We start from the raw sequence: 23,526 nt of genomic DNA, 5'->3' as shown, positions 1-23,526 counted from the left end.
GCTATACACTGAACTAACCGAACACACCTTGAATAGTTACACGAAAGTGTCTCTTGTCCTCTCCTGCAGAGTTGGTGACCACACAGGTGTACTGACCCTCATGGGACAGCATGGCATTCTCTATGTGAAGGAAGTGGCCGCTCTCTTTAATGCCAGCATGGATGTTTCCAGTCAGCAGCTAAAACACAAAGAAAATACACAGTTAATGTGAAGTATTGCTCGCAGGAATCTGTGGGTTGATGAATAAATAAAACAGACTGTCTCTGATACTTTGTTCAAAAGTGCTCTTTAAGCTCGATGGAGCCTCCTTAAGATTTGTTGCCTCTTTGAACTACTGTGTCAAGAAAATATTTAGCAGATCTTTAAATGTGGCTTTAAAACACCCAAGACATACAGAGCTTCCACCCACACTCAGAAAGAAAATCATATTTTACATCATCTTTAATCCAATTCCTGCTTCTCATATTGTAGGCCCTGCAGAATATTCATACACGTGCACTTGCATTCTGAACAGAATAAAGGACACAGTACATCAAAACACAGTAGGTCACGAAAAAAACAAAAAAAGAAATCGCACAGTGTTTTATGTCTTGAGGTTTAATCACTGGATTCTTCCTCTATGTCTATAATTAACTGGCTTACTCATCACACTAAATAAGGCGAGTGGAGGTGGGTTGTGCAAGAGGGTTGCTGTAATTCATACCAGTTGCCAATAGAGGCTGGCAGAGGTTAGAACTTGTTCCATTGAAAACACATTTTGATTTTAGGAAGCATAGCTTTTAACGGTGACGCACACGGACCTGTCCGTCTTTGAACCACTGGACTTTGGGCTCGGGGAAACCTTTGGCGAGGCAGGACAGAGTTAAGCTCCCGTTGATCCGCACTTTCTGTTCCTGCCCACCAAACGTTAGGGAGGTAGAGTCTCCTTCTATCTGCGGTGGGACTAAAGAGATGAAAACATTAAAAATCAAATCCCTCTTTTATTTTTCACCTTGTTAGAGATGCACATGTCTCTTACCCAGAACACTGAGTGAATAGTGCTTGATGGCAGTGCCAGCTGGATTTGTAGCCCTGCAAGTGTAGAGGCCGCTGCTGTCTCCCTGTGCCGAACCCAGCCGCAGGGCCAGCCCACCGCGGGTGTATGTCAGCTGGGGAGTGGATACGATGGGGTGATTGTCCTTGAGCCAGGTGATGCTGGGTGTGGGGAAGCCCTCGACGTTGCAGGGGAGGATTGCAGGGAAACCCAGCACCACTGACACCTCTGATGTCTCAGTAGTCCCCTTAATAGTGGGAGGGGCTGGAGTAAAAAACAGAGAACACGTTTATTTTTAACAGCCAAATCATTTTTTACTGGCACACAGTACAGAATAACCAGAGCAACAGGAGAATGCTTTGCTTTTGTGTAGGAAACCTTCTAAAAAAGAAATGCAGCGTGTGGTACTCTATTACTGCACCTGACAGAGAAATGTCCCCTTAAAGAGAATTCAATATGTGCACATCGACCACATGGCTAAATACAATGTTAACTTATGTTACTATAGAGGCTGGGCATTCACATGAATTATATATGATGCCTCGCAATTCTCTTTCTCAGAGTGTTGCCATAACAGCAGCAATTTAGGGAAAAATGTCAGAGTAATATCCTGAATCTATACAACTGTTTTGTTTTTTGCTTTGTTTTTTTCATAGGTGTTAAATCAATAACTGCTGTTAAATTCAGGTGAGTGTAGTTGGAGGTTTACATTTTGTTAAAAAAAATGTTCAAAACAACCTTGGACGTTGAGTCTAAATTGGCGCATCTGAGTTCCTGCGTCGTTACTGGCCAGACACCGGTAAAGACCCTGGTCTCTCGGCCTTACTGACTTCACCTTCAGCACCTGGCCATCTTCCAGAAACTCCACATGAGGGTCTCCATCGCGGGACAGAACCCTGGAGAAAGAACGGAAAGGATGATCGAATCAATTCAGTGAATCCTGCATCCTGTGTACGCTGCTGAATGTCACGTCGATAAAAGAGATTCTTACTCTCCATCGCGGCTCCATTCCACTCTTGGCGCTGGTTTTCCACTAACCCGACACTGAAACTCCACCTCCTGGCCCAGTACCACAGTTAACTCCTGCATTCGAGACGTTCCTGAGATCACAGGTGGAGCTGGCGAAAAACACCACATGCTCAATAACTAGTTTGCATTAAGAATGAATGCTGAATGTGTATCTTATCACAGATCCCCAAACTGGTCTTTCTTGCTGCCTTATACCTTCCTCTTAAATATCCATGTGAAAGCAGGTTTATAATGAGCTCACCTTGCACCACTATGTTATATTGTCTTTGGGTCTCTCCAGCTGAGTTTTGAGCTGTGCAGACAAACTGTCCTGCATGTTCAGGCTGAACTCTGTAGATTCTGAGCAGCCTATTTCCATTTTCAAGATACACCCCAGGGTTGTCCACCTGCACACACAGAAATCAGCTTGAGTGCATCCACACTGTTTAAATGTTATTGAAATAATTGCCACTTGGTGGCATTGTACCGCTAGAGATCGACAAGATAGCATTTACAGTAAAAACATGTAACCTGGCTTTTAGATTTTTCTGTAAATGGGAATCCAGGATGACACACTCACAGCTTTGCCATCTTTAGTCCAGGTGATTGTTGGAGAGGGGATCCCAAAGGCGTCACATCCCAGCGTGAGAGGCTGCTTCAAGGTGACAGTGAGGTTCAGCGGTTGGCCATTATCTTGAATTTCAGGGGGAACTAAGACAGCACAGAAAGAAAGGTTTATGGACCATCGTTATGTGTAAAATATACTTTTAACAGCAGGAAAACAGCCATGAGATAAGTTCTCACCATTCACTTTTAGCCTGGTCTTTCTCTCCACAGAGCCTGCCTCATTAACTGCCACACACTTGAAGTCCCCACTGTGGCTGGCAGACGCTGCGCTAATTACAAGAGCTCCATCCCTCGCCACGGAAAAGTCGGGTTGTTCGGGGTGTATCTCCAGGCCATTCTTGAACCAGCGTACTTTGGGATTAGGCGAACCTGCAGGTGCAGCGACAAGAAAAGCGAGTGAGGATAAAATGAGCTTTATTGATCATATCGGACAGAAAGAAGAGTTACTTCCATCTCTCTTCTTCTGTGCAGGATAACTTAACGGGCAAGCAGCCCAGACTACAAAAAAGCCAGCTCTCTACATTTATCAGACAGCAGGACAGCAGGGAGTGGATGCCAAAATGGTTAGAGTCCTTGTCGCCTGCAGGCTTAAGATTTCAAGGTCAAAGTCACATAAAAAAAGTAAAACACTGCATAGAGGAGTGACGGAGGATGTAATACTTAAAATGCAGACAAAGATTTATTGCTAAACACTGGGATGAGAGTGAGTAGAGAGAGTAAGAGCTGTAAGAAAGATAGTGGTTGAACAAGTGGTTCAAAGGCACTGGCGTGTTTCCTCAGGAGCCTTAAAAACACATGTGTTTGGTGGATTATTGGGTGGAAATAGAGCTAGAAATGCCCGACAGAAGAAAACTGGATCAGGGACAAGGTGGAGAATTTAAAAAGCTTTGTAACCCTCCAAAAATCTCCACAACAGATTCCCTAACAGACTAACAGAGCAGCACAGAGCCACACTCCCTCGATTTACAGAGGTGACACATATACAAACACCACTTGAAAAATCAACCGCAGCACCCTTCCTTCTCCATCCCCCAAAAAGCAGGAGAAGACGCAGCACAACCAAAGGTGACGTTACTGTCTGTTTCCTCTCAGAACACGTGTTTACAGTTAAGGAGCTCTGAAGCAAATTCATTATCTCATTGCTGCGGGAAATGCATACAGATGTTGTGTTTTAGATGTTAACAGATCTCATTAGCAGGCTCTGAATTTATTTACCGGGGCTGACGAAGTCTGAGATTATCTCTTCCATGTGTTTCTCCAATAATTACCTCTATCAAATGCAATGTGCTTGTTGGTGAATTAATAATTTCCTTCTGGCAGAGACTGTGCTTGTTTCCCCTCGTGCAGATAGATCTCAAAGAAAACAAAAGGACCAAAGAAAGTGGGGATCCTCGTTTGGTGCTGCAGGCTGACTGCCTCTCCGGCCCGTCAAGAGCATCAAGCATTTCTGTATTTCTGTGCTTGGTACTGTCAACCCTTCCGTATGACTCAGAAGAAAGGTGAGGCCAGCGAGGCTTCGTCTTTCTCTTCCTGTGCTTCACGGCGCACCTCAGACATCTCTGTCCTTTATCTGCCAGAAGCAGCCTGTAATTAGGATTCCGCTCCCAGCAGGACCGACACACAGGAAAGCAGATGTGGCTCACAGAGGCAGGAGGCAGACTGATGTTCCAGCTGTTGCTCCACATTATACACAGTGCTCACCTCCTCTCATTGAGCTGGTTACCATGACACAGCTCCACACAAACAATACCTGTTTGTGCGGGCTGCCACTGAGTAGCCATCAGTCCAGACGGAGACGCGACACCGACGCTTGCTGCGTTTTGATAAAACAGCAGGTCCTCCACATCCCTACAGAATGTCTCTCGTTCGCAAATGGATGTTAGGAAATAGAGACAATGGCATGCCTCCGGGTGCTGCAGTGAAAAGAAGTTTCTCCTTTTAAGATGGCAACTAGGAGTCTGTGGTGACAGTGAAACATTCTTTTGATTGCGCACAAAAACACATCACTGTCCTACATATAACATTGATTTCTCTCTTTTTTTTCTCCTTTCTGTGTTGCAGAAACAAACTGAAAGATGACAGAGTTCAGTTTTAGGCTCCCTAAAACTTGAATTACACCTTTTCAGTGTGTCCACGCTGACTCATCTGTGAATCATTCCATACCTTTAGCGGGGCAAGGGATGATGACCTTGCTGTTTGCCACTTTCTCCATGATAACATCTCCAGGTTCGGCAAAGGTCGGGGCCTCTGTGAGTACAGAAAAATATGTTAAGTGCTAGTTCAAAGTGCAAGGGCAGCTAATAAATAAGAGGTGCAATGACAATTAGTTTTAGGTTTCGGAGTAAGAAGAAGCCTCAATAGGATCTAAACATGATTTGAAAAACCGAACAGATTCTCCCCAATGACCAGAGCGTGCATCATGCTTTGACAGCCTGAGCCAGGCTGACTTCTTTTTCTTATCTCTTAAATCAGACAGTCTTATTGAGATCGAGATCATTTTTTTAAGAGAGAGACCCCAAAAAATGCCACACAAAGTGACAGGACCACACAAACGGCACATGTAAGTCAAACTGAAACCAACAAGTCAAGCGTGAAATAGAGAGAATCAAAGCAATTACAGGGGTTGCTGCAAAAAGAAACAACAGCTGTTAAAGCCTGAACATCTGTAAGAAGAATGGGAAAATCCAGTTTTTTGCTTTTAAAAGATGAGTTTTGGTTTAGGAGAGGTTAGAATGTCCCTGCGCTTGATCCCCTTGATGTTGAAAATGAGTAAATGATTAAGTAGGGAAGCTGGGAAAGCATCAAAGGCAGACTGCAGATGAGTAAGAGCATGTGTCAGAGAGGAACAAGGGCATGGAAATATAAAAGGGGACTGATCGGGAAGAATAATATTATTTATATATCACGTAAATAACAACAAGAAAGCTTGATTCAGTACAAATGGACACGACTCTGAGTTCTTAACCCGAAGTCATCTCCCTTTGTGAATGTTTATCAGAAGGTCAAATAGCTCACTGTTTGCCAGTTTGTACGGTCAATGTGCGCCTAAAGTGAATGTGCCTCTAAACGCTGAGAGGGCCGAAAACAGATGCATCATTAGTGAACCTTCATATGACCAGTGATAGTGAATAGTTGTTCAGATATATCATAGAAAACAACCATGAGTCACAATTTAATAGTTCTGCAAGTGAACAAGCAGGTCTGAGGAATTGAACTCGTGACATTCACCAAGAATTTCCAGCTTGATCTCCAAGGTCTCCTGTCCTGCACTGTTCGAGGCCACACACCGGTAGGCGGCCTGGTCGGCGTGGCTGACCTGCTGGATCCTCAGGGGTGTAACATTCTTGTCCCCAACAGGTGATCCATTGCGAAACCAGCTGATCTCAGGGCTCGGCTCTCCCTGCGCTATACATGGCAGAGTCACTGTTTGGCCGAGCAGGGCTTTCAGGAGGGAGGGTGCTGGCAGAATCCTGGGTTTAGCTGAGGACAAAACAAATATCCTAAATATTAGATGCACATAGTTTTGAACATTGACACAAATTTTATCACATTAAAGTTACAGGCTGTCCATGCTGTAGCTTTGAATAATCTCCAGTTCCCTTTTCCTGCTAAATTTATGAAGAAATAACAAAGGGATGGCCCACAACTACCGATAACCAACTGATTTCGCATCAACTCTCAAACCTGAAATGAAAAAAAAACATAGAGAACTGTGCATAAAAATGAATGAAATTCCCCAGCTGTTAATGCAATATTGAAGCTCGACAGCAGCTTTAAGCCCATCATAAAACTGTAACTTGAGTATGTCATGGTAAATGGCTTTAAAGTAGCAAAAATCTATGTGCAAAAATATTTGGAACTGTATTCATACACACGTCTCACATATAAGTGATATATTCACACAGAGACTTAAAGATATTGGCTGAACAAACAAGTTTCCATAAACTTCAACTTTTACTGAAACCCTGTGGAGTTACCTTGAATGTGTAAATTGTAGCTTAGGGACGCGTTGCCTGCTGGGTTTTCTGCAGTGCAGGTGTACAGTTTACTATCAATCAGGCGCACATCAGTGATCTTCAGAGAGCCTGAAGGCAAAACAGTGAACCTGGGGAGTGGTTAGGGGTCAAGGGCAAAGACATGGAGAAAACACAGAACTTTATGAGTCACTGAAGATCTACAGCTACTGTGTTCTGATAAAATAGGTGTGTCTGTTTTCTTTTTCTCTCCTATATCTCCTATATTTTGAAGCATGCATATAAACCACCTCCTGCAGGCCAGAACTCCTTTAAAGCTGACTGAGGAAAAGTGGAAAACTGTTCAGTGTTCAGATGAATCAAGACTTTAACTTCTTTTTTGGAGAAAATGGACACAAAAATCTCTGCAGCAAAGAAGAGAGGGAGCGTCTGTGTTGTTATCAGCACTCATTTCAAAATCCTGCAGGGGGTGCAATAGCAAAAGTGGCAGCTTGCACATCTGCAAAGGTAGAAAGATTCCAGAGAAACTTTGTACCAGATGATGTCTTTTTCAGGGATGGTCTTGCACATTTCAGCAAAACAATGCTAAACTGCACACTGCATCTATTACAATGACTTCATAGCAGAAGAGTCTGGGTGTTGAACTGCAGTTCAAAACATTTACCAACTGGAAACATCTGGCATCATGAAGTGAAAAACATGACAAAGAAGATCTAGGACTGCTGAGCAGCTAGAATCCTATATCACATAAGAACGGGACAACATTCCAAGAAGTCCCACAGCTGGTCTCTTCAGCTCCCAGATGTTTATGGACTGCTGTTAAAAGAAGAGGGAATGCTACACAGTAGTAAACATGGCCCTGCCCCAATTTTTCTAGATTTGTTGCTGCCATCAAATTCAGAATTAGCTCATATTTTTTCAGAGTTTAAACATTTAATATCTTTTCTGTGCTGTATTGTAAATAAAATGTGGGCTTATGAGAGACGCAAATCATTACGTTCTGGTTGACATTTTATACAGCGTCCAAACTTTTTTTTTTTTTTTTGGTATTTGGGTTGTACAACAAGTATCAGAGCATTTGACAGGTATACATAAATTGAATTATGCTGTCAAACACTTAGTGGTCCTTATTCAATTATGTTGTTTTGTTGAAATGGAAAAAGAAAATGTGTGAGGGTTAGAGTTCATAAAGAGCAAGCAATAGCCGGAGTCTGGACCTCATCCAGAGCTAAGTACGATTGTCTGGGATAATTACAATGTGAAAGGGTCAGCAGTGTTTGACCTGATAATATCACCATGGGAAAGGTTGTAGGTTCAAAAAGATCAATGCGGATTTTTCTGTTTGCGTGTGCAGCTATTGTGCGTTTACGACCGCGGGGTCAGGAAATAAAGATAAAGTGAAAATCAAAAGGTTGACTTAATGGTGGAGCTCGAATGAAAGGTCGCACAGGTCTCCAAAGTCAAAGCGTCATCCTTCCTGGGACCAACTAAGTTCAAAGCAACGTTTTGGCCCAACTTGCCATTTGTTTTTTTTTGATGTTTGTCAAAGTCAAACAAGTGGACAGATGGTGGTCATCACATACACTCCAGTACACAACCTCAGCTCCAAAGTCAGGCCTTGCTTGCTGTGGGTCAGCAACTTTAAAGGAGGGTGTGGTAACCTGAAATGCTACAGAAGCTATCCAGCTGTACAAATGTATAATATACAGCAATGTAAACACACCTCTGCGATTTATCTTTGATAAGTGTGTCTGCTAAGCAACCAAATTCTAACAATAACACGCCTGTCTAAGTGGAAACGAGCTAGAAGCACAAAGAGCTCTGTATTTTAGACGCACATATGGTGTAATGTCTTTCACCCACCCCCCCACCTCCCCAAACAGCCGTAGGAGAGACGACAGCATCCAGCTCGAAAACTGAAAGGCGGCCTCTGCAGTGGTTAATGTGAGCTCAGGCTACAGCGGTGCTGCTCCGCGTGACATGAACAGCCCCTCTCGCTCATCCATCACTCCCCACATTGGTGTCATCTGTGTACACAGTGCGACTGGCCAAAGACTAACTGGGACAAATTGGCCTCATCAGGATCAGGTCTCCTGTGACCAAATCTTCTGACTCAGTATTGAAAAAAGGAAAGAGAAAAACAAAAAACTCCCTGCCTGGTACTAGTCTGAATACATGGATATGAGATAAATATCATCTCCCACTGTTTAAGTTATTTTAAAAATCAGCACCCCTCAGTTATTTCCTCCGAACCTCAGAGTGTAGCTTAAAGGAGTTAATGTTCCTTTACAGAGCCCGCTCCTTCCATAGGTCCCTGCGTATGCAAAGCATGACGCTGGGTTTGTTCACAGGGATGTGTTATTCTCATCAGACAGGACTAGTAAAGAGTCAGCATGTTGTTTTACTGCCGAAACACCGCGGGGAATCTGAACATCAGACAGACACAACTTGTATCTCTTCCACTGTCAGTTCACTTTCCGCCCCTCTTCCTGGCACCCCCTCCCTCCAACGCCACCCCCCACCGTTTCCTTCTTCCTGACCCCACACAAGTCATACTGTATCTGAGTCACAACGGCTTTCAACTCCCTCTGTCATTCTTCTATCTGCACTAAATGATTCGGCCTGGTGTCTGGCCCAAAGAGTCTGCCTGTCATCCATCCAGCTCGTGTCTCGGGGCAGCCTGCCTGCCTGTCTGCGCCCAGAGTGACCACACATGAAAGCCAGGAATCAGGCAACCACGTGGGACCAGATGTTTTACCTCGGTTTAGCCATCTGGTGATGCCCACATACAGATCTCTAGTCTCTGCTGCCTCTGCCTGGCCGCTCTTCCAGAGGCATTACGACATGTTAGCAGAAGCTTTGAACAACAGCCAGAGCTCTTTGTAAAAGCTGACTCAGGTGTTAGTTAAGTCAGAGGTAAAGTATGGTTAGTGCTTTTGGATTATGTCAGCTTATATTTGAGACATTTAACTGCATGATTGTCGGGGTGAGGTAAGGCTTCCTCTTACCCAGCTGTGACGGGGGGGATGGGATGCCCGTTTCGGCTCCACGTGACTAACGGAGAAGGACTCCCTTCAGCCTCACACGGGAGAACAACCTCTGCCCCCACCTCTGCAGCCATGTTTACTGTGTTGTCGTGACCAGTCACGCCCATTATCTTTGGCACAGCTTGAACACAACAAAAGAACTTGTTAGACGACCACATAGGCACTTCCTTTACAATTCCAAACGCAAACTGTTTGCCTCCGTTCGCCTTACTATTGACACTCAGCTGGATCTCGCGACTAGCATAGCCCACAGGACTGGTGGCAGTGCAGATGTAGATGCCTGCATCTTCGGCGGAGGGGTTGGGGATGTGGAGGTGTCCCTCAGAGTCAGACTGAAGAGCGGAGCTGTCCCTGGGCAGGGGCTGCCTCCCCTGGCAGAATAAGATCAGACAGAACATATTATATTAGAAAAGTCCTCCACACAAGCGTGCGCATGGATGCTAAGATTAGTTCAAAGTTTACAACCCAACCTTTGATGTCTAATGGAATTACTGGCCACCCCTTCGGATTGCTCTCTATCTGCAGCGTGCACACGCAAGAACCGAGGCAGCTGCGCATCCACTCGCTCTGAACATTAGAGCGCTTTAACAGATACACTTTTATCTGACAAGAAGGTAAATTTACTTGACTCTAGAGTAACATTTTGAAAATGTTAGGGGAAAGGCCGGGTGGAATATAAATCCGGCTCAGTTCAGCAACATGTAGACAACAACAGCATGCTGACCTCGTGCAGGGTAGTATTAGTACAGGGTACGTAATAGTGGCAGGGTATTTCATCGGCCATGTTTTTCTTGCCTTTAAAGAAAAGATGATATCACTGCAGTTCCTAATTTCAGTGGTGGAAGAGAAACAGATGCATTAACAGTATACAAACTGCCGCTTCTGCTTCACTACACGTCAAAGATAAATGTACACTTTTTACCAGGCAATATTTATCTCACAGCTTTAGCAACATTACAAATTATTAATCTGTTATATTGCAGCGGCTGTCAAAGGCAACGCTGCAGTACCACACAAGCTGTAATAAGATCTGTTTTTGCATCCTGGATGGATCGAGAGCATCGGCTTAGCACCGCCTGGTTGCACATAAACTTTTGTGTTTTCCTCTCGTGATATGATGAAGTGTTGTACTAGGAGGGGATGCGGGAAAGTCTTGAAATAGATTCCTAAGGTACGATAAAAACAGGGTGATTTGCACCAGTCAAGCAGCAATATAGTAAAGTTGCCATGGTTACTTCCCTCCCTGGCCAGGTTAATCAAGTCTTGATTGCAGTGGAAACTGTTTTTGTTGGTGCTGTTTTGTTTTGTTCTGTTTTTTTGTGTTCTGACAAATCAAAGAAAAGACCAGAGGGGAAAAAAAGAAAACTGTTTGAATAAGACAAAAAAAATGTAATTGTATTTATGTAAATGTAATCACAGTAAGTGAAGGCGATTTGAAGTGCTACAGATGTATGTGTAAAATAAAAAAAATATCCAGAGTAACTCAGTGTGCCTCAAAATGAATTCAGAATTAAAACCCTTTTTCATTATCAGTCATTTCACACTGATTTGATTCTGGTTTTATTAATATCGTTATGCTTGTATTGACTGGCACGGTCCAAGATTGCACTCTTAAGGATAATCTAGATCCCATCACCGCTGAGTATTGATTTTTGCTGTTGCCTGATTGTGATAATTATTTCCAAAGTGCTAATAATGACTCATTGTAAGCTGAACTGATACAAAGGGCTGACCTTGGACTAGACGGTGCTGTGGAAGTCACGCTTGATTTACTGAGCTGAAGCTGAAGGTTGCGAGTGTTACCTTGGACCAGACAACATCTGGTTTGGGAACGCCGGTGGTTTCGCATGATAGCCTGATGGCTACACCCTCGTTGGCTATGTAGTGGTACGGACCAGCGCTGATCTCTGGGGGCACTGTGGAAGAATAAGGTCATAAAACACAGCTGTCTGACTGAGCGTGAAGAAGCGATCTGCTGCTGCATTACCACCGGCCTCAGCTGACCAGCAACATCGGCGTTTGAGGCATTTCTTCATTACAAACTGATGATGAACCGTGATCCTGGCTGTCTGTCATTACATGCTCATGACTCCATTTATCAAAGCATGCAATAAAGCAGGCCCTCTCTCTGTGATGACAACAGGTGGTCGATTCATTCAAAAATTGTTTTCCATGCTGAGTTGGCACATTTTTGGCTTAATTGTCCAATTATATAGCCTGTGGTTGCAAACTTTGCACTGAGAAAGTGCATTCAGTGAGTGAAAGGGTCTGCTTTTAGATTAGGCTCATATATTTTCTTGCTGATATTTTATTAGTGCACATTAAATATGACGATAGAACCAGATGTAGGAGATGTAAGTTTAGTTTAGCTTGGATTATGGAAGCTTAGTATAAAGACTTGAAGAAAGTGGGAAACAACTAACCTGGCTGTGCCAAAAATGTAAATTACACACACAATTTGGGATTTTACAGCGGGTCATTTACTACAATAATTTGAGTCAGTTACTTTCTGGAGTATCTCCAAGACTATAAGCCTGTCTTAGCTGCTTGTGCTTATTGTTTGCTGGCTTTGATTTTATTGGTAATGTGAGTGTTACTATTCCTTTACTCTCCTACCGTGAACCTCCAGGCTGACTGTGATGTTCGCGGAGCCTGCCACATTAACCGCAGTGCACACATAAATCCCAGTGTCCTCTGGGATGGCTCTTTCGATGTACAAACTGCCATCGCTCCTCAAGAACATCCTTCTGTTCAGATGGAACTGTGCAAACGAAAAAAGTAAAAATATTCCTGTCATACACAAACACAGATATGATCCATGGGAGAGGCAGGTTTGAGTTTGATGTTTTTACCAGCCTTACAGGTTTTCCATTCTTGGACCAGTGTCTTTCTGGAAGAGGAATTCCATCCAACAACATGCAAGGAATACTAAGTGACTGACCGCTCCCGGTGGTGATCACTGGGGCAACTTGGGCCAATAGAGGTGGCTCTGCAAGAAAAAGGATTTGAAATGATTATTAAACAACAAGAGCAGGAATATATGTGTTATAGCCACAGTGTCCTTCTGTGTGTTTCTGCTACATGCATATATGGGATCACAAAAAGAGCCTACCCAGTCCAGTGACACTAACTCTGGCCTCAGATTTGATGGTTCCAAACTGGTTCTTGGCCTCGCAGATGTATAGACCTTCATCATCCAGCCAGACACCTACAGTCAAACACACATCATTGAAAAATGCACCCCGCCGCACATTACAATACATCTGAGAGTAGCAGCATCATCACACTTACCAAGAAAGAAAACAGTCTATCTAAAAAAACTAAATAAGTTCATGCTAATAGCAGCTAAGACCCCTACTCAGTAACAACTGGTATTATTGGCCTGACAGTGCTGTAATTAGGAGCTAAAAATAGAAAATAACAGGATTAATGGGTTTGGCTCAGCTGCTATCCTGCTGTCCCACTCAGTAAATTCTCTTGAGATCACATCTTGGAAGATCAACATATGTTTCAATTCTTCTGTCCTAGCAAATATTGAAGGATTCCAGGATAAAGCATTAAAGGTAACTAGTGAGGAGCACGATTCAAGGAGATAGTGGCGTTTGAGCACTACGCAATATGAACAGAGACATTTCTGAAACTGCAGGCAATAAAAATAAAATAAAGCCATCTGTAGCAGATGGAGCCAATCAGGTCAGAGGGCAGCCGCAAATGGAAACAGTGACAGAAACGGCCCATGTAAATATGTCTGTTCCTGTCCAATATTATATTTCACACTATAAACATTTAGTCTCAGGAGCACAAAGCATCACGGTATGTGGCTAAGAATAGTCATGTTTCAGGCTGAAATATCTTCCAGAGTTCACAGCTTTGATCCCCCTGCCCTGATGAGGACAAAGACAGACGCCTTCTCTTGCCAAATAATTAACAACATTTTAAGGAGAGTCTTTTCACAGAGCAGAGATAATGCTTTTAGCAGGATGGATATTCGAGAGGCATCGGTTTACTGTAACTTTACCAATGGCAATGACATCCCGGCTCTCCCACCTCTTAAGAAAATCTTAGCTGGATTTAATATGATACTCTTCTATATATACTTGCACAATTTGAGTCAAGCCAGTTCGAGCAGGGAAACCGTGAGGCTGCCGCACAGCACACCAAAGCTCTTTGCTGTGATAACTCACTCTGGATTAGAAGATGTCCGTTCTCCAGCTGCATTGTTTTACTGTGGCTGTCTGAACGCATGAGAATCTGTCTGCCATCCTGTCTGCGCCAGGTCACCGTCGGCTGCGGGAATCCCCGGGCAGTGCAGGGGAGGGTGATATTCTCCCCGACATTGACTGTCACGTCAGCCGGTGCCTCGGAAAACAATGGACCCGCTGTGGAAGGAAGAGTGGTGCCAGATGGATGTTTTTTCCTTTGTATAAATGTGAGAGAAATACAAGTATTATGTGGAAAACTGTAGTGTGGCCTCACCTCCAACCACCAGACTAACAGTGCCAGAGGAGGTTCCAGCAGAGCTGCTCGCCACACAGCTGTACTGACCAGCGTCGACCTCCTGCACGCCACGAATGTGCAGCGTCCCGCGATGTACGTCCTGCTCAACAAAAGGAGCAGAGCCCACCTCGAGTTCACCTGGAAGTACGAGCAATATAAGCTTGTCGTCCTCTAACAGAGACATCTCCACAGTCATTTTAATAAAAGCACTGTGTATGGCGTTAACTCACCTTTGAACCAGTGGACAAGAGGGGACGGAAAGCCTGTGGCCTGACACTCGAGAGTTGCATCACCACCAACAGTCACTAGCACAACCTGCTGTACCACTGTTATTCTTGGTGCCTCTGCAGAACAAAAAAAATCAGTGGGATGAACTTTTTATTCCAGGGATGTCCAAGTCATTTTACATCATAGGCCTCGGGACTTTGATTTTAAACGGACCAGTGAAAATCCCCTTTCTATTGGTGCAAAGGAGTTTAACTGCACATTTAAACCCTGCGATATCTCAATGTAAGAAAAAGAAGTGGAATTTCAAAGGTGCGTCTCAGTTTTTCCACGTGATAAAGAAACGCTGCTATAGTAAAATAAAGAAATTTGTCAGCATGACTCTGTGGACTTAAACTGTAACAAATAAATGTGTAAAGTTACAGAAGTACTGATAGTTCGTGGGCCAGATTCTCCTGTGGTTTTAAAGTGGGGCATTTTTGTTGTTCTATTTTATTCATTTATTTAATTGTTTAATTGCAAATTCTATTTCTGCATTACTTTGGTTTAGTATGAATGGCTGTTTTGGAGGTCTATCAGTAGGACAAGCTTACAGTTTAAAGTCCAAAATTTATGCTCTCCTTCACATTTTCTAAAGACATCTAGTGGGCCGGATTGGAGTTTTTGCTGGGCCAATTCTGCCCCCCGGGCCTTATGTTAGGCCCCCCTTTTTTTAGTTTATAGCAATGCACCGGTCTTTCATGCAGCGCTACTGTACGTGAACAGTAATGTGCTGTTTGTTTATACCAGCAAGGGCATGAGAAAAACCCTGATGTGAATGTAAAAATGATGCTTATACTTTAGACCCAGGCAGCTGAGCTGAAAGGATGAGATGATCTACTGTGTTATAAGGTTTTCCCTGATTTGACAGATCAGTGTTGTTAAAAATGACATTCAGAGACAAGTGCGTATAATACCAGCAAGCCCCAGGAAAATGCTGCCATAATCCATCAGTGTTACGGTTTCTGTCAAGCACTAACTGACAGCCGTGAGTGAAACTTCAGGCCCACAACTGTCAGCGCTCACCAAACAAGGAGAGAAACATCACGTCGTGTGAGACAGAGCTGTATGTGGCCATGTTCGCTTGCTGTATACTCTGCTCTATCCTGCTGGATATCATTAAAAGAAATGCGCCTTAAAAACAGTCAACACGGGCAAAAATGCTTCGTGTCACTGGAAGTTAAAAATGAAGTCAGAAGAGAAGCAATTATTCAGAACAGAAACTTTAACAACTCCGAATGACGAAAGGCTAATTCCAGCAACAATATATCTTCGCGCTGGCATCCTCAACCAGACATCTGTCGGGATGTGTTGACTTACCCGCATAACTAAGTGACACAGACTGAGAGGCAGTCCCAGCCTCGTTGCTTGCCAGACATGTGTAGTTCCCAGCATCCTCTGGGAGGGCCCCTTTAATGGTTAGAACTCCATGCTGGTTCAGACTGAACCTGTAGCATACAGTGGACAGGATTCATGTTTGTTGATACTTTTGTTGATTACAAGCGCAGATGTAAAACAGAGATCCATCTCTCTGAATCTTTATGCTGCCGTTTGGTGTCACGGGAGAAATTTGTGTGTGTGCGAATGTATATTTCACTGCTGACATATAAAATACTTGTGGTTTGGGGGGAAAAAAAAGGGTTGACATGAGTAGATGTAAATTTCCAAAGCGATGCAAACAAGATGAGGCGATGGCGCATGTAGGTCAAGTGGAACGTAATGACTCTCTGAGTCCTTTGTGCCAGAGGTGCCGAGTGGGCTGAGAGTTCCCCTCTTACCTCGGCCGATTAGTTAGGAACACGTTGCCTTGGCTCCAGAAGAGCCGGGGAGGGGGGGAGCCGGACGCCGAGCAGACCAGGCGGATCTCATCGCCTTGGGAGAAAGCCAGGGACTGCGGGTGCACTACCACAGAAGGAGCCTCTGCAGTTGAAATCAAAGGAAGGCAAAAAATGTAAAAAAAAATAAAAAGCAGACGATGACTCAGGGCCTTGTCACAGGCTGCATGATGTCATTTATAGCTATCACAAGCTTAACAAGAGCAAACTTGATGCTGTGGGCTGCAAAGCAATTACAAAAACACTCCATGTCTGACTTCATAACTACAGGATATTCTTGAAGACATATTTATTTGCCTGTTTGTTGAAGTCATTGCAAATATCTGAGTGCATTCCCTCAGTAGACGCCACACTTTTCAACACGCATAAGTCTTTGCTGATGAGAAAAGGAAGTGGCTTAATCTGATTGCAAGGAGGTCGAGGCAATAATGGAAAACAGATGACGGGGGCCCGCGAGGATCCGTTAAGCCCTGCCGCGTTAAATGTTTAAGCAGATGAGCCGCAGGGTATTGGGCTATCATACCTGGGACGTGGAGCCACACGGCGATTCTGCTGTCTCCGTAGGGGTTGGTTGCCACGCAGCGGTACTCCCCAGCATCCTGAGCCCGCACAGCGCTGATCTGCAGGTAAGAGTTGGGCAGCAGCTTCACCCTCCCTGCCCGTGCCTGGATAGCATAGCCCCCTCGATGCCAGGTCAAATTGTGGCGCATGTTTCCCTCCACCTGACAGGACAGCACAGCCACGCCTCCCACAGAAGATGTCACATTCTCTGGGGGCTTCAAGACCGGAGGAGGATCTGTTTTAGTGGAAACATGAGTGCAGACAATGTTTAAAACAAATATTTGTGCAGACATGCTTTCTATCTAGTTTATGTCTAAACGATAAAGCAGAGGTTTGTATCTAAATGGCTGGAACGCACCCACGTCCAACTGAAGGGGAGTGTGCGCTTGCATTGTTGTTGTGTGACATACCTCTAACAGTTAACTGTGTTACAGCCCACCCCTGCCCTGCGCTGCTCTGCGCCATACACTCATACGGGCCTTCGTCCTCGGCTGATGCCTTCGGAATTTCCCATGATGCAACGGCAGAATACCTGAAGCAAAGACACGTTTGGTTTATTGGCCAGCACATATTCCTCTTATTTCATGTCACACCCAGTGGCTCTTTGGCACATCCACGCACTGGAAATAATTTTCATCAAAAGTCAGCTGCACTTCATGAAAGTAATTCAAGCCAGAGAGTCAACACCAAGACAAAATAGTTGCTTTGTTAAATTGAGTATGTGATGTTTAGAAAATCAACTGTGTATATATCCACTTGTTGACAGATGAACCAATAAAATGCAAGAGTGAGGCAGCACTAATGCTTTACAGGCGTGCCCACTGGTAAGATTAGGGAGTGACTTAATTAATGCTTTTAAATGAGGTAATAGGCGCGCGAAGCTTCGGGGATCTGAGGGAATCGGAAGGAAGGTGAGCCAAATGTTATGGAGTGCTGAGCAAATAGAGAAGAGACTCACTGAAAGAACCTCTCGCTTCCCAGTGTAATTCCACTTCTGGTGAATCTTAGTCTGTAGGGAATGTCACTCTTTACAGAGCAGCCAATCACAGCTGGCTGCATATAAACGCCCTTCACTACAGTCGACATGCTCACAGCTGGAGCATCTGCACAAGGGAGGAAACAAAGGTTAAAGGCTATAAAGAGATTGATGAGGTATGGGAGACACTGCAGTGTGGCTTTGGTGAAGAGGGATGCCTTGCCTGGAATGATGTTGGTGTAGGAGACGCTGGACAGCCTCTGGAAGCGGTAGCCCTCTTCGTCTTTGCCCGTTACCTTGATGAAGAAGCTCTGGGAAGGGGTGCGGAATTCCGGGAGACTCCACAGGCCTTGTTTTCCAAGGTCAGAGGGCAGCGGTACAGGGATCGTTCGCAAGGAGCGGCCTGAGCCTGACACAAGCTCCACATGGCTCAGATGACCTGGAGGCTTCAGGCCGGTGCATTTCAGTAAAACATGGGATGGGAGCCCTGAAGGACAAAGGAAGATCGGCATGAGGTAATTTTCTGCACATGGTCTCGGTCAAATAAAAGGCAAAGAGCTAACAGACACATGCCAGACACCTTTTATCGGCCTCTCTCTCGTGTGGTTGAACTCTGTAACAGGTACGCTGGAGAAGCCTGCGCGGAAGTCGAGACTGCTGACTCCTGTGACCCTCAGAGTGTGACGCCCACTACAGCTTATCTTTAGAGTGAAACGTGTGAAGTGAATTCAGCATCATAAAAAAGTCAGACAAAACACATTTGTGATTTATTCACCAAAATAAATACCTTCAGTTTCCAGGCACCGGGTCTAGGAAACTTGAGGTTTATCACACGAGCTGAGTTGGGAATATTCAAGAGTTCTTTAAGGCCCTCCTCTACACCAACTGCCCGACCTTGGAAAAGGAAACATAACAGATGTTATTTCAAAGAAAAACATGACTTTCTTTAAAAGCACTGATAATGCTAGGAGTAGATAAGAATAAATAGGAAAAGCAGGAATGAGTTACCCAAAGGATCGCTGAGCTCGATTTCTGGTGCTGGTCCACTGAGTGACACCGTGACCTCTCTGAGGCTTGGGTCAAAGGGAACTTCCCAGTTGTTTTCCTGGGCACTGTCATGATTGGAGGACAGAAGGTGGACCTTCATGGCCTGAACTGTTTCCTCTACCCACTTTAAAACCTGGCAGGAGGCAAAACACAGCATTTGCAGGAGCACAACCAAGCAAGATATTCCTGAGTGCATTAATCAAACTGTCAGAGAGGTAAACTTCAAAAGGCAGGAGAGGGACAGGAAGGACGCACTGGCCTTAACTCCGAAAGCCCCCACAAAGCCCTTGCTTTTCCCTGTTCTTCGTCTTTCAGACTATTCTTTCATCACAAAACTATTCATGAGACGGATTTTGCCTAAACAAAGGAAAAGTGAAGCAGCTCAGCTGTCAAACTGATAACATACAGTTTTCTGCACTTTCAAGCACGTATTCCCAGAAAAAGTGTCTCTCACAGTGGAAGCCTGTCAGGCAGCAGTCCCGCTGCAGCGGCGCAGGTTTTATTAATCATAAAGCTTGTTCCTCAGAAGACAAAGCGGAAGCGGTGGATCGGGTTGTGGGAACGGCCGTGGTTTTGAATTAAACCTAAGCATTAAACTGAATCAGGCAGGCATTTCACACTTTTCTGCTGAAAGGTTTAAGCTGAAGAAGTCTGATGAGGTCAGACAGTGACTCTCTTCTTAGTCATTCCACCACTTTGAGCAAAGATTACAGAAAGGTTGAACAAGCTGATTGTACATGATGGTAAAAACAGTCATTACTTAGACTTTAATTTCCCTCAGCAGCTCTCCACAGGAATCTGTGATGTTACAGGATTTCAGCTTTGACAGGTGCTTGACCCTCTGGGTGTAATCATCAGCGAGGTACTGATTAAAAATGCAGTTTCTCTTTTGTTTTCACTCAAATCAAAACAGAAGCACAGCAAAAGCCCACTGACTTTTCACAGAGTCCTATTTCAGCGGTCACAGCAAACTAAATGTCGTCCATCTTCCAAACGCTTAACAAGCAGCTGCTGTCTAATATTTGTTTTCACCTCGTATTGAGAGGCATCACGGTTTAACTGTGCCTGTAATGAAGCCAAATGAAAACATTTCCTCGGCAGGCCCTTCAGAGATGAGGCCAACACCAACACGTTTTACGACACAGACGTAAAAATGAAACAGGGAAAGCCTTTGATAATTTAATTATCAGCCCTCGACTTCTCCTCTATCGGGTCTGCAAGGTCCTGACAGCAGCTGGATCCTCTTGCCATTTTACAACTGGAAACAGCTGTAATGTCTGCCACGTGTGCAGTCGTCACAGTCAGAGCAGGAAACTGCTTAGAAGTGACCCACATCTATGTCTGTGTCTTATGCGGTAGAGCAAAGAGGAGTGGGCATTTCTCTGCCCTCGGACCTCAGATGAAAGAGAAGAAGAGCCCAGAGGTGGGGCCAGTTCCCTGTCTGGGCTGGCCTGCAGGGTCTAGAAGAGCCGAGCGCCGTAGCCTCTCCCTGGCTCTACCACTGGGAATGCAAAGGACCTTAAGTCCCCGTGAAACCTCATCCAGCGTGTCTCAGATGATCAGGCTTACAGGGCTGTAACAGGAAAGACCCCCTGCTGCTATTCATAGAAGCATGACAGATGGGGCAGAGAAGAAGTGTTACCTAAAGCTGGGGTGATGGTGTATTCCCCACATCGATTCAGGTACATTACCTGAAGAAGAAAATGCGTGACCGCGCCACTGTAAGGTAGAACAGCTTGCCTCCAGACCTCCCAGCGGGCTAGAGGTCAGCTCTGTCTTTACGCAGGTATAAACACAGCATTTACCGGATATTTGCATGAAGATGGCCCGCTCCAAATCAAGGTTATTAAAGTAAACGAGACCCAGACAGATACCCTGCTCCTTCTGAGTGGGAGTTTCCACATAGAGAGGCTCAGCTACAGGATAAGCAGTGCTTTTGTTTAGCCGGACTGTGGGTAAAAGGTACCTAGATTTTATGCCTGGCAACCATTACCATTGCCATTTCCCTTAACTCGCTGCAGCACCCATAATCAGAAAAGACCCCGAGGCTAATCTTATAAACAACTCATCAAGGTGCTCGAGTTATCCATGTATGCACCAACTAGAAACACAAAACTAATAAATCTCAGGTCTTTCTCTGAGCGAACATCACATCACCCAGTAAAACATCACATTCCTCATTGTTCTTCAGCACTTTAGGGCACTTAAGAACGCAGATATTTTTAAATGTTCAACACTTTAAAGACAGCGGTTCTCATTGCCTGTGTTCTGTGTTACCATTTTCACTCACTTATCATAACCAATTAAAATTTAAAGCGCGTAAAGAGCGTGTTACACAGAGCTGACAATAAACTGTTGTGCGAGGACCTGGAGCCAATTCCACTGGGCAGCTGTGTTGGAAGAAGCGAAACCATGAAAGATCACATCCTGGGATTAGAGAGTAAAATAAGCAGTCTGTTTTCTCTGCGCTGGCCCCCCTGGATACCACAAAAAGACACTGTATATTTCATTTGGCTGCACATTATTAAACTACTATTAATGGTGAATATTTGGTTAGATTTGTACTACTTCTGAGGATTTTTAAGGGATTAAAGGATTTGCATTAATTTGGTAAAAGCATGCCACCCAGGAGCTAAAAAAATCATACAGGTTAAAAAAAGAGAAGCGACTGACAGACAGCGTAAATCCAAGAGGGGAAAAAAAGCCTGTTTATATGAAAATGTACACAAAGACTATGTTCAAAATAATAGGGCTACATTAGCACAAAGCCATCTGGTGTTGAGGTATAAGGTCTAGACTACATTTGGTCCCCTGTTCCCTTAATACGACAACAGTAAAATGACTTTTAAGCACTCCTTAAACAGCTGGTAGGATTATGGAGTGATAATGAAACGAGCTGCCACACACACACACACAGGCATTGTATGTCTAGCTATATGCAAGCATGACTTGACAGGAAACAGACCCCCCCACACACACAAAGACCCACACAAACACATCTGAGTTCAGAGGTTCAGTGGGCCACCAGTGTGCAGAGCTGTTGGCTCCAGCTCAGCGCTGCCCAGCCATCTCCTGTGTTGACATGTAGGATACCAGTGTCTCTTCCAGAGGAAACTCTGGCTTCTTTTACGTCTGCTTGGGAAGTGAGCCCCGCTGTCTTTGGCTTCTGAGACTCAGCTCCTGTTACATGCTGCTTCCGATATAAAGGAACCACCGGCCCGTATCGTATGACCAGGAAGTTTAATATCAGCACTGGAATCATTTGATTAGGCTAAATGAATTCCTCATTATCATCTATTATCGGTGGGTCAAATGGGAGTTGATGTTGTTCTGCTCCTGCTCTCCTCTGTTATTAGAAAATATCACCCCTTTCATATTCAAATACACTAGAGAGTTCCAATTTAGGGGCTAATTCATTATGTGTGAGGGCTTAATGGGGGTTCGGTGGCCAGTCGTCAGAGCGCACGGTTACTCTGCGTTGCTCTCACCTCATTGACCTGCTGCTTATCCAAGTGAAAGATTTGCCCAGAGGAGGTGGCGGCGATCTCCTCGTACGCCCTGTAACCAGGCTGAGAGCGGTCTCCACAGTCCCCGGTCAACACAAATACTACCTGGGAACGAAGAGGACAGAGGAGTTAAGAGGATTACATTTGTTGAGTGTTTGCTTTCTGCTGAGTCGCTTTCACTTTGCTCCAAATGCTCATTGTCATGCATCATGTAGGGGCTGAGACGAGCAACTTTCCTGCACTCAGCTGATCCCGGGAACTTCTTTGGAATGCAGATGGTTTTTCTTTTTTACAGCATTGCTGTTGTATCCCTTTTGTGACAGCGTGCAATAAATGCAGAGGCTCTAAAGACAGTGTGGGATGGGGCTCGTGTTTGTAGGTTCAACTGTGTTCCAGATAACATCAGTTAAATGGCATCTTGATCATTATGGGAGTATTCAGCACCAGTGAATACAAATGAGATGCTTGTGGGCATGTTTTTATTTTCTTTTAATCAGTTTACATACCATAGATTTGATCAAAGAGAAGCCTGCATCTATCGGATGTTTGACATTGAATAAAGAGCACACATTGGACTGATTAAGTATGTATCAGTTTTGTCCTGATGTATAAGAGGCCTGTTTAAATTCCCTGCCTTGTACCTGTGATTGACGGAGTTGCACCAGTTGCAGAACATCTCTCTTCAGGCGGTAGTCTTTGGCCCTGGCATCAGTAAACACATAGATAAAGGATCCAGGCAGGGAAACCTCCAGTGCTTTCTTTATGGCTCCGATACTCATTTCAGGGCAGTCGCCTCCACCCTGTGTGATAGAATCACATTTGCTTAAAAACTCCAGAAAAAAAAATCAGATATTTATATTTTTTAAATGTTCATTCAGATATCGTGTTGTTGAACACATCCATTTTGTGGAGAGACACATCAAATGTTTCTTAAATACGTTTAAATCACTACCCATAAAAGCAGCACTAATTTACTTTTGAAAGAAGAAAGAACCGGTCCCATAAACGATGTGCCTTATATGAGTACTGTTCAATTCAGTACAATCTGGGGTTCTTAACATTCAACAGATGTGCTGCTTATCATGATTACAGTTTTAGGGGCTGGCAATCCACATACTGTTCACCATAATCTAAAGGTTTCATTCGTACAA

General features: G+C 44.4%; 1 protein-coding gene across 1 annotated transcript in view; it reads right to left on the bottom strand.

The window, feature by feature from the left end:
• hmcn2 (hemicentin 2) overlaps positions 1–23,526 on the bottom strand; it is a 48,334-nt gene that overhangs the window by 22,649 nt on the left and 2,159 nt on the right. Inside the window, exons 3-33 of the mRNA XM_076890714.1 lie at positions 23,017–23,175; positions 22,358–22,480; positions 18,831–19,002; positions 18,610–18,716; positions 18,403–18,523; positions 18,046–18,309; positions 17,805–17,949; positions 17,257–17,378; positions 16,809–17,081; positions 16,229–16,370; positions 15,771–15,898; positions 14,417–14,530; positions 14,166–14,324; positions 13,874–14,068; positions 12,802–12,897; positions 12,551–12,678; positions 12,306–12,450; positions 11,493–11,605; positions 9,901–10,060; positions 9,651–9,810; positions 6,646–6,773; positions 5,897–6,148; positions 4,832–4,915; positions 2,846–3,037; positions 2,622–2,752; positions 2,304–2,448; positions 2,025–2,151; positions 1,772–1,929; positions 1,019–1,297; positions 801–943; positions 28–178 (exon numbers count right to left, since the gene is read on the bottom strand). Of these exons, the coding sequence (XP_076746829.1) occupies positions 28–178; positions 801–943; positions 1,019–1,297; positions 1,772–1,929; positions 2,025–2,151; positions 2,304–2,448; positions 2,622–2,752; positions 2,846–3,037; positions 4,832–4,915; positions 5,897–6,148; positions 6,646–6,773; positions 9,651–9,810; positions 9,901–10,060; positions 11,493–11,605; positions 12,306–12,450; positions 12,551–12,678; positions 12,802–12,897; positions 13,874–14,068; positions 14,166–14,324; positions 14,417–14,530; positions 15,771–15,898; positions 16,229–16,370; positions 16,809–17,081; positions 17,257–17,378; positions 17,805–17,949; positions 18,046–18,309; positions 18,403–18,523; positions 18,610–18,716; positions 18,831–19,002; positions 22,358–22,480; positions 23,017–23,175 (4,816 nt within the window). The remainder of the gene's footprint in view (positions 1–27; positions 179–800; positions 944–1,018; positions 1,298–1,771; positions 1,930–2,024; positions 2,152–2,303; positions 2,449–2,621; positions 2,753–2,845; positions 3,038–4,831; positions 4,916–5,896; positions 6,149–6,645; positions 6,774–9,650; positions 9,811–9,900; positions 10,061–11,492; positions 11,606–12,305; positions 12,451–12,550; positions 12,679–12,801; positions 12,898–13,873; positions 14,069–14,165; positions 14,325–14,416; positions 14,531–15,770; positions 15,899–16,228; positions 16,371–16,808; positions 17,082–17,256; positions 17,379–17,804; positions 17,950–18,045; positions 18,310–18,402; positions 18,524–18,609; positions 18,717–18,830; positions 19,003–22,357; positions 22,481–23,016; positions 23,176–23,526) is intronic.

This window comes from Maylandia zebra, linkage group LG12 (assembly GCF_041146795.1).
Source record: "Maylandia zebra isolate NMK-2024a linkage group LG12, Mzebra_GT3a, whole genome shotgun sequence".
In the NCBI taxonomy this organism is placed as follows: domain Eukaryota; kingdom Metazoa; phylum Chordata; class Actinopteri; order Cichliformes; family Cichlidae; genus Maylandia; species Maylandia zebra.
The sequence above is the reverse complement of the archived record's forward strand: the minus strand, read 5'-3'. Positions and strand labels throughout refer to the sequence as shown.